This window comes from Nicotiana sylvestris, chromosome 9 (assembly GCF_000393655.2).
Source record: "Nicotiana sylvestris chromosome 9, ASM39365v2, whole genome shotgun sequence".
Classification (NCBI taxonomy): Eukaryota; Viridiplantae; Streptophyta; class Magnoliopsida; order Solanales; family Solanaceae; genus Nicotiana; species Nicotiana sylvestris.
Window position 1 is genome coordinate 19692002 of NC_091065.1, and position 11256 is coordinate 19703257.

The window sequence follows — 11256 nt, forward strand, 5'->3', positions numbered from 1 at the left end:
TGAATGATCAACGGCATAGATTAAAGAGGGTAGGTAGGGGAATCTGGGTTGGGTCGTTTCATTGGGTTAGGTGTCGAGTTTAAAATGGAATTCGGCCAGGAGATTGAGTTTAATTTGGGGTCAGATTTAGGCTAAAATTGAATGTAATTGGGCTATTATTTAAATAGTCAATTTTCACCTTTTAAAATTATAAAAAATAGTAAATTAATTTTTGGTAATAAATTGAAAGAATTAAGATGATTTATAGCATACAATTAATAATTTAAAAATATTGGACTTAATTTTATGAATATAAAATATAATTGAATCTTAAAAGGGCTAATATTGCAATTATATGCAATTTAGCTTAAAAATAATAAATAAATTTGTAAAAATATTTAAAAATTATTGTAGCTATAGTTTAGCATAAATATAAATGTCCAATAAATAAATTACCAAAATAATAATATTAGAAATAATTATTGGGGTTTTATGAATAAAAAAGGGAAATAAATTGATTTGAAAACTTTTTAAAATTATGAAAAGATAATAAATACTTGAATATGCTTACATATGCCTATATATGCTATTTTGGAAGGTATTTTACATATTGAAAATATATAGAGAAAAATTGGGTATCAACAATCTCTACTTCCAAATAATCTCATGGATAATGATTTAGTATGGAATGTGAGGTCGATTAACACACAAAACGATTAACACAAAAAGATTTTAATAGGTTGCTTAACTTAGAAAGTACAATTTTCATTTGATTGGGTTGATGGAATCTTGGCAAGACATAAACAAGCTGGAGCAGTATAGAAGAAAACCGGGGATCCATGATGCCTATGCTAATGTAAATAGTAAGATATGGGCTTTTGTTGATGAAGAAATTGACGTAGACATAGTGATGAATATGGAACAACATGTGACATTAAAGTTGTTTCATAGGAATTTGAATAAGGAATTGTATGTCACAATAGTACATGCCAAATATGATGCTATAGAAATAATTGAGCTTTGGGATTCCATGTATCATTTAGCTTCAGATATGGAATCTCCTTGGCTTGTTGGAAGGGATTTCAATGTGATTTTATCTGAGGAGGAGAAATATGGGGGCCTTCCAGTTTATTTGAGTGAAGTGGAAGATTTTGCACATTGTGCAGACACATGTGCCCTGTGTGATCTTGGCTTCAAAAGGAGCTTGTATAATTGGTGGAATGGGAGGTCTGAGATAGATTGTATCTTTAAGAGGCTTGATAGTTTCTTGGCAAATCAGCAATTCCTTGATTTGTTCCCAGTGTTAGAAATTGATGACCTCATCAAGTATGGTTCAGACCATGCTCATCTCTTATTGTCATATAATATTGACACTGTCCAAATTAAGAAACCCTTCAAGTTTCTCAATTTTTGGACCAAACATGAGTCTTTTTTGAAAACGGTGAAGGAAAATTGGGAAGCTGACTCTATAGTGAATACATTCATTATATTCCAAAGCAAATTGAAGAAGGTGAAGTCAGCACTGGCAGTTTGGAGCAAAGAGACGTTTGTAGATATATTCAAACAAATTGTAGCATAGGAGGATATCATTAAGGTACACGAGATCGATTTTGAATTAAATACAATAATTCATAATCGGGCTAAGCTGTACAAAGTAGAAGCTGATCTTACAAGATATTACCATCTAGAAGAAGAATTTAAGAGGCAAAAGGCTAGTATGCAATGGTTTAAAGATGGCGATAAAAATTCTAAATTTCTTCATGCTTATGTGAGAGGAAAGAAGAAGAGGCTACAACTATCTAGAATTCTAGACAAAAATTATAATTGGTTGGAAACACAAGAAGACATGGCAAGGGAGGCAGTTGAATTTTTCCAGGCTCAATTCATAGAGGAGAGAATGCCTACCAACTTTGATTTTATTTATCTTGTCCCTAGGTTGGTGTCTAATGAAAAAAATGCAAAATTATGGCAAGAACCAACCACGGAGGAGGTTAAGGAAACTATTTTTGGGTTGAATGATAATAGTGTCAGTGGTTTAGATGGATTCACTGGACAGTTCTATCAAGCTAGCTGGGAAGTTATAGGTAAGGATATCCTTAACATGGAGAGAGTTTTCTTTAACCGTGCAGAATTATCAAGGTTCATCACACAAATAAATCTATTCTTACTTCCAAAGAAGAAGAATGTTGCAATATTTTCTTATATGAGGCCAATCAGTTTGAGTAACTCCTCCAACAAGACAATATCTAGAGTGATCCATGAGAGGTTAGTTGAGCTTCTACCTTCACTCAACTCTCTTAATCAGGCTGGTTTTGTTGAGGGGAGGAGCATAGTGGGAAACATCCTGCTTACTTAGGAGATCATAACTGATATAGGGATGAGAGGGAAGTTAGGCAATGTGGTAATCAAATTGGACATGGAAAAGGCTTATAATGGAGTATCGTGGCGGCTTTTGACAAATGTGTTGAGGCAAATAGGGTTTGGAGAGATCTTTATTGATATGATATTCATATTAGTGTCCAACAACTGGTACTCAGCTTTATTAAATGGGCAGGCCAATGGTTTCTTTAAATCTTCAAGGGGTGTAAAACAAGGTGATCCTTTTTCCCCTACGTTGTTCATTCTAGCATCTGAAGTGCTTGGGAGGGCCTTGGATGCTTTATTTGACAATCCATATTTCATAGGATTTGGCATGCCAAAGTGGATCCAAAACATCAATTATCTATCTTATGCAGATGATACTATTATATTCTGTTCTTCTCATTATGGGGCAGTCCAGCTTATCATGAATGTATTGGGGGATTATTAGGCAGCTTTAGGAAAAAAATCAACAAGGAAAAGTCTTACTTTTATATGCATGAAAAGGCACCTGCAGATGAAGTGAATACTGTCCATTTGATCATTGAGTTCCAAAGGCAGTCTCTTTCATTCACTTACTTGGGATGTTCAATATTCTATAGTAGAAGGAGGAAGGATTTCTATAAGAGCATCATATTCAAAGTTCAGGAGAGGTTATGATAATGGAAGGGTAACTTACTATCAATTGGAAGAAGGGCAGTGTTGATTACACATGTGATAGAAAACATGCAAATTCATCTCCTTTTCGTAGTGAATCCTCTAGCATATATGATCAACCAATTGCACAAGATATTTTCTAAAATTTATTGGAGCAACTCAAGCAATGGAATAATATGTGTTTACCCAAATATGAGGGAGGTCTTGGTTTTAGATCATTGCATGATGTATCCAAGGCATTGTTTTCTAAGCTTTGGTGGAATTATAGAGCAAGGATACTCTATGGAGTGCATTTATGAGAAACAAATATTGCAATAAGAATAATGAAGTAGTGGTACCATCGAGACAGGGATCTCCTGTGTGGAAGAAAATCCTTCAAATGAGGGATGAAGTGGAACACCAAGTGTGGTGGCAATTGAAGAGTGGCAATACCTATTTTTGGTTTGATAATTGGACTGGACTTGGAGACCTTTATCATGCTTCAGCCAGACCATTGGTGTGATGAATCCATAAAATTTGTTGATGATGTGGTAGAGAATGGGGCATGGAATGAAGGGCTTTTGAGGGAACTACTGCCAGAGGAGTTAGCTAATCACATTTTTGATTCAATAACACCACCTTCAGATTACTCAATGATGGATAAACCTTGGTAGAAGCTGGAAACAAAAGGAAAATTTACAGTGAAGTTTGTATGGCAATACATAAGGAAAAGAAGAGATGAAAGAAAGTTATATAGGTTTTTTGGGTAAAGGGTGTGCCTTTCAAGATATGTTTTTTCATATGGAGGCTATGCAAGGCAAAACTACCATTAGATGATTGGTTTTTAAGGCATGGGTACTTTAGAACCTAAAGACGTTGGTGTTGTAGGAATCCTAAAGAAGAAACATTGCCTCATGTCTTTTTAATATCACCAGCTACCAGATTTGTTTGGAACTACTTAGGAGCACCTGCAGGGATCAAGATAGATAGGAAGCAACAAGTACAAGTGATAAATGAGTGGTGGAATAAACTTGGGAACAGAAGTTTGAAGGCAATCTATCAGGCTATGCCAAGTCTGATTGTATGGCATTTGTGGAAGAAAAGAAATTCAGAGTTGCATGGGAAGAATGTTTCCTTTAATAGGTTAATCTTTAAAATATCAACCTCAATTCAAATGTTTCTGAAGGTGAGAAGACCAGGCTTCAAAGGAGTTACCACTAAATGGCTTGAATTACATGAGAGGTTGCTAAATCATGTCCCTAGATTGAGGTACATTAAGGTGCTATGGTAAATTCCCCCGATGGATGGATTAAATGTAACACAGATGGGGCTTGTAGAGAGGACAACGAAGGAGCCTCCTATGGTTTTTGAATTAGGGATGGTGTTGGGGATCTTATATATGCCTAGGCAAATGTAGTTGAAGAGACAACTACTAATATTGTTGAAGCTCAGGTCATTCTTGAAGTAGTCAGGTACATAATTCAAATGCAGTATCCTCCCTGTGTTATTGATACTGACTCTTTGTTGATGAAGAAAGTTTTGGATGATGTGTGGGAATCACCTTGGAACATTGCCAATAATGTAGATGAAATCAAAGTTCTTTTAGCTAAGAGTGTGTCCCAGATTGTTCATGTGTTGAGGGAAGGAAAAAAGTTAGCAGACCACATAGCTAATTTGACATTGGATCATCAACAAATGATCCAGGTCCACTGCTTTTTGGGAGTTGGAATTAGAAGGAAGGAAGATTTTGAACAATGACAAGATTCAAATACCCTATATTAGGGTAAGATCTTCCAAACCAATAATTAATGGAAAAGAAAGGGATATTAATGAAGTATAAGGGGGTGAATCCTATAGCCATGAGGATGAGAGCAGATATTATGATGAAATAAGGCAAGCAATAAGGAATAAAGATCACGGTTCTTTTCCAACTCAAAACCTTAAGGAGTAGAGAAGGAAGGATTTTTTGACTAACATGTTTGCTTATTTTGCAGGTACTTTGGAGGAGGATTGGCTCTATGTTTTGGCCAAATCTATAAGGGTGGTATTAGTATCTTTGATACTCATCCCATATATGAATAACCACTACTTAGGCTAGTCCAGTAACACTTTCACGCCGAAAAAGGCTACTCTTTAGTTTTTAGCTCACACCTTTGTACAGTATGGAGAGCACGGGAAGGAATTCTTCATAACACGCAAATCCCCTTGCATCCACCACTTCCTGAAGATCATAATATTTAGAATTTATAGATCTTATCGACAAACAATGATCAGTGATATCTGCAAAAAACGTGCTACTGCCCAGAACAACTAGATTTGGTTATGGAACTTCACATCCTAGGGTGGGTCATGGTAGCATGTGTTGGAAGATTTCCATGTTACATTTTACAACTATCAAACATCAGAAATCTACTCATAGCAGGTTTGATACGAAAAGGTCCAGGTAAGATTACGTAATTTGGTGGCAAGGTTGCTGTTATGCCCCTCAATTGGTGGCCTGGTCATATGTTGTTGAAGATTTCGCGGGTAATTTGATCCAAAGGCAGTTAGTGTCAAGCTCAAACCTTATTGTTGGGCATCATATAGAGCTTATTGATGATCAGAGTTCAAGTACAAGTTCCCAGAATTTACCGCAACAAGGAAGGTCGGCTTTCCAAAGATATCTTGCAAGATTTTCTTAAGTTCCTTCAATGCTTAAGGGTTTTAGCTCTCTTTGTACTATGAAAGGGCTGGCTATTACAACACTTTGATAATAGGTTCCATGTAATTTCTGCTTTTATGCACTTTCATTTTGTGAGACCTCTAGACACATTTTCTTTTCGTTTTTGTTAATATTAATAAAAAATACCACTAGGAAACCAGCCTAGTGGCATATTTGATAAAAAAAAAGTGATTGTGAACGCCGAACAACTCTACCTCAAGTCTCCTATAGTACAATCCTCATTGAAATGGAACTTGGCATCCTTCTTAAGGAGCTTCCACAAAAGGTTCGCTACTTTACAGAGATCCTTGATATAATATCGGTACAAACCTACATAGCCCAAGAAACTCCGCACACCCTTCACCAATGTGGGGGTGGAAGCTTAGAAATAACTTTAATCTTCACCCTGTCCATTTCAATAGCATTCTATGAAATATTGTGGCCAAGGATAATGCCTTCCTCAACCTTGAATTGACATTTCTCCCAATTATGTACCAAATTAGTTTCCTCACATCTAGCCAATACTTCGTCAAAATTTGCAATACAATCATCTAAAGAATCTTCAACCACCAAAAAGTCATCCGTAAATACCTCAAGGTAGTCTTCCACCATGTCCCTGAAAATAGTCATCATACACTGTTGAAAAGTTGTGGGTGCATTGTACGAACCAAAAGGTATATGTTTGAAAGCAAAAGTACTATACGGTCATTTAAAAGTGGTTTTCTCTTGATCTTTTGAAGCAATAAGAATTTAATTGTAGCTCGAGTACACATCAAGAAAATAATAGAAAGCACGGCCGACCAATCAATCAAGAATTTGATCCATAAATGAAAGAGTAAAGTGATCCTTTCTTCTGACTTGTTGAGCTTACGATAATCCATACAAACTCTTCAACCAGTGACCGTTCTTGTATGAATCAACTCATTCTTCTCATTTGTAACAACCTCATGCCTACCCTTTTTAGGGACACATTAAACTGGATAGGTCCATGAACTATCAAAAATGTGGTAGACAACCCCGATATCCAACTACTTGATAATCTTCTTTTTGACCAACTCTTTCATAGCTTTATTAAGTCTTTTTTGATGTTCAATGGATGGTTTATAACCATCCTCCAACTTGATTATTCATAAAAAATCTGGTGCTTATACCTTGGATGTTAGATTTTCCCCTCTTTTGCAACATCGTCATTCTTTTCCATTCCTTTGCAAAATGCGGGGTTTATACCTCATATTACGGATTGCTGTGGTATGATAGGCAAGTTGGGCATCTGAAATCGCATTCTTTTCCATCATTTTGTTGAACATGTTCTCAATACGGCCTATTTTATTATTTGAATAACTTGAACCATAGGAAGGATAAGGAGGTGGGTTGCTTCGTTTTTGGAGCCTTTGAAAATTCGATCCTCAATTTCCATGACTATTATTGTTTCCCCAATTTCCTTGATTATTTCCTCTACGATCTACTTGGTTGTTATTGTTATTGTTCAATTCCCTTGATTGTTAGGACCCAATGGCCTTGATTATTTTGAGAACTCCATTTATATTGATTGAAGCCTTGAAAATTTCTCCTTTGACCTTGGTACTTGTTCACAAATTGAACCTCTTCTTCTTACTCTTGATAAGAATCATCTTGGTCAAAACTACCATCATCGTATTCATAATTCTCCACTCGGATTGAAATTGTGGACCATTGATCTTCTTCTTGCTGACCATGACATTCACCCATTTTATAGCATGAATTTGCTTAGGAGCTTATACTTGATAAAGTTGGGCTTTAGCAAGTTGAGTCATGGTTGTGTACAATTTGGCAATAGCTTTCCCATGGTGTTGTAACTCTTTATGAAGATGAATCATGTTTGATAGGTTACAAGTACTTTGGTCATAAGTACTTTACTTTATGTTTTGATGATCTACCAAACTTACTATCCAGAACTACTAAGGAACCTTTTACACATTTACGAGACCTTAAGATCACAAGGTTCTAGGTTAGGATTCAGCGCGGAATATGATTTAACTCTTCAAACTGGAAGGAACTGCTGAGGGAATAGGTCTCTACCAGTTCCCAAGGAAACTGTACGAAGTCGGCTCTCCAGCTGCAAAGTTGCTTCCTGCATACGCTATAGTGCAGGAACAATGCTACAGTCAACTTTTCAGGGAAGAATTTCTACCTACCTTGTTAACATCATTGTAAGTGATGTCACTCATGTATACATACAATCTAGCTAGCAAGTTTCAAGTGCTTGAACACTCATGGGAAAAACACATATACTTGAACACTTAGAGATTTTTTATTCAAGCTCACTCACGTGACCATCTAGCTAGCAAGTTTCAAGTGCTTCAAGAACAAAGAACAAAGCAAGTAAGAACCAATTCCCACATCTAGTAATTGTATGTCATAAGTTGAGTTGTAACTTTGTAATAGTTCTTCAATTGTAATTCCCTGCCTAGCTTATTTAGAAGCATTCTGTAGGAAACTCTTTGTAAACCATAAACCTATATGTTTGAGTCTTGGCTAAAGTTAGTCATATTGTAACGTCTTTGTAATAGAGTTACTACAAAGATGCTTGTTATAGAGTATTACAAGTTATTGAGCGATTAAGAGGTTAATTCCTAGGTTGCATAGGTTTTAATCTAAAAGGTTGCTCAGTAGTGAAGTTGAAATCTTGCAAGGGTAGGTCGCGGTTTTTAATCACGTTGAGCTGGAAATTTTTCACGTAAAATTCCTCATGTGATTTATTTATTGCCGTGTGTGTGTACTGTTGAATCTAATAGAGAACCTGGTTCTCTAAAGAGTTTTCTGGACCCTTATATTCTATCAATTGATATTAGAGCAGGTTCTTTCTATCATGTTAACATCTAGAAAGGATCCTTATGGCTGCTCCTCTAAACTTCGAAGAATGCTAGTCTACTTACAGACTTCGAAGATTTAACGGGCAATATTATGGATGGTGGAAAAAAAGGATGCACGACTTCATCAAGGCTGAGAATTCTGAGCTATGGGATGTTATATGTGATGGACCCTTTGTCCCTACCCAGAACCTTAGCGAATTAGGTGTAGTCATTCCCAAGACCAAGAAGGAATTCAATGACGCTGATAGAAAGTCCATAGAGATCTGGGAAAACAACAGGATATCAACATGTCAATCAGGAAAAGAGATCTGGGAGGCTCTTCAGACAGCTCACAAGGGAACAACTCAGGTGATACAATCCAAGATTCAGAAATCAGAAAGTATTGTGGGGCCGCACATTTGCCTCTGACATTCTAGAACTTGCTGGGATGGGACAATTAGTAAACATTTGTGATTCTCAATAATGGACCAATCTCTTTAGAAATGAGGTTACCAAAGTTTACGAAAAGGAGGTACGAAGTTTCTATACTAGCATCTTCACAGTAAAGGGTGATCAAATCTCTGTGTTGATAAATAGGGTGGACAGAGTAATAGAATCTGCCTTATTGGTGTTAATTCTTGGTGTTCCTGCCGAACGAATATCGTATGCTCAGGGTGCCTGCACATCAAACTTCAGAAATGCCATTGTCAAGGGCAAGGCAATACAATATGGGGAACAGATGCATAAGAAGGCACTCATTCCAGTATATCAGTTGCTTTTTTAGATGGTTAACAAAGTATTGATTCCCTGTGCTGAGAAAAGATATGTTACATCCAAATCTCACTTGTTCGTTATGGAAGCCTTGGATAATTTTACCTCCATTAATTTTCCTTCCATAATGATTGAGCATATGCAAAAGATAGAAAACCTTAAGGATGGAAATCCTGGACTACTTTATGGTTTTCTTCTTACAAAGGTCTTTGAGTTCTTCAAAGTACCTCTGGGATATGCCAAAGTAGGCACTAAAAAGTAATCCTTTTTAAAAACTACTCTTGAGGAGTGTTAGTGCATTGACAAGGTCGGAGGAGTTGGAAGCACTTCCACTACCGCTCAACTGATAAATGCTCAAAACAGTGCCATAGAGGAGATCTGGAAGTTGAAGGCTAGGAATGCAATTCTTGAGAGTCAGGTCAGTCAGTTACAAGAGGCACCTAGTTCTAGTAGTTCTCATAGATCAGAAGTTGCATGCCTAAAAAAGGAGAATGTTGAACTCTGGAAACCGGTGGTGGACCTGAAAGAAAGACTGCTCAATGAGCAAATATCCGGGAATGCTCGCATGGATATTTTTCACCAAACCCTTGTTGCCTCTTCCAAACCCCTTTCCTCCAGTGTTCCCTAAAGGACGTCCCCTCAGTGTCCATTTTCCAGAGTCTATCTTATTTGTTGTTTTTGGTGATGTTTTTCTTGGTTCTTATAATTGATTTTGTTTATTTTAAACTATTGATGATAATAATGATTTTGCACCCACCTTTATAAGTCCAAATTTGATTATTGGATGTGGTTTCCTTTTGCTAATTATGCTGCTGGTTTTTTGTTTCTATTTTCAATCATGGTGTGTGCACACAATGGTATGAGTTAACCACCCTGGACTTCTTTATGCTACTTACTTGTTCAGTGCTTTTTATGATGCCAAAAGGGGAAAAATTTAATTGAATAATTAAGAGCATAAAAGAATAATAATTTTAAGGGGGAGAAATACAGATTCTGGAGGAACTCATAGAGGTTCAGGTACTGATTAAGGGGGGATGCAAAGATTCAGGGGGAAACTTAAGGTCTTTCTGGCTCGTAGTCTGGTTCTATGTGGTTCTTTTTAGGATTTTCAATTATGAGTTTGTCATTATTAGAAAGGGGAAATTGATAGGTTACAAATACTTTGGTCATTAGTACTTTACTTTATGTTTTGATGATCTAACAAACTTACTATCCAGAACTATATAAGGAACCTTTTACACATTTACCAGACCTTAAGATCACAAGGTTCTAGGTTAGGATTCAGCGCAGAATATGATTCAACTCTTCGAAGTGGAAGGAACTGTTGAGGGAATAGGTCTCTACCAGTTCCCAAGGAAACTATACGAAGTCGGCTCTCAAGCTGGATAGTTGCTTCCTGCATACACTACAGTGCAGGAATAGTGCTGCAGTCAACTTTTCAGGGAAGAATTTCTACCTACCTTGTTAAAATTATTGTAAGTGATGTCACTCATGTATATATACAATCAAGGAAGGTAAAACACATTTACTTGAACACTTAGAGATTTTTTTCTCAAGCTCACTCATGTGACCATCCAGCTAGCAAGTTTCAATTGCTTCAAGAACAAAGAAAAAAGCAAGTAAGAACCAGTTCCCACATCTAGTAATTGTATGTCATTAGTTGAGTTGTTAACTTTGTAATAGTTCTTCAATTGTAATTCCCTGCCTAGCTTATTTAGAAGGATTCTGTTGGAAACTCTTTGTAAACCATAAATCTATATGTTTGAGTCTTGGCTAAAGTTAGTCATATTATAACGTCTTTGTAATAGAGTTATTATAAAGTTGCTTGTAATAGAGTATTACAAGTTAGTGAGGGATTAAGAGGTTAATTCCTAGGTTGCATAGGTTGTAATCTGAAAGGTTGATCAGTAGTGAAGGTGAAATCCTGCAAGGGTAGGTCGCGGTTTTTAATCCCGTTGAGCTGGAAATTTTTCACATAAA

General features: G+C 36.5%; 1 protein-coding gene across 1 annotated transcript; it reads left to right on the forward strand.

Annotated features, from left to right (window-relative positions):
* The first annotated feature begins 760 nt into the window (after positions 1 to 760).
* LOC138877303 (uncharacterized) lies at positions 761 to 1558 on the forward strand. The gene has a single exon (XM_070156901.1). It carries the CDS (start codon positions 761 to 763, stop codon positions 1556 to 1558), a length of 798 nt encoding a protein of 265 aa, XP_070013002.1.
* The last annotated feature ends 9698 nt before the right edge of the window (positions 1559 to 11256 follow it).

What these genes read in the sequence shown, in the direction of transcription:
- LOC138877303 (XM_070156901.1), top strand. Translation starts at nt 761, where the DNA reads ATGGAATCTTGGCAAGACATAAACAAGCTGGAGCAGTATAGAAGAAAA.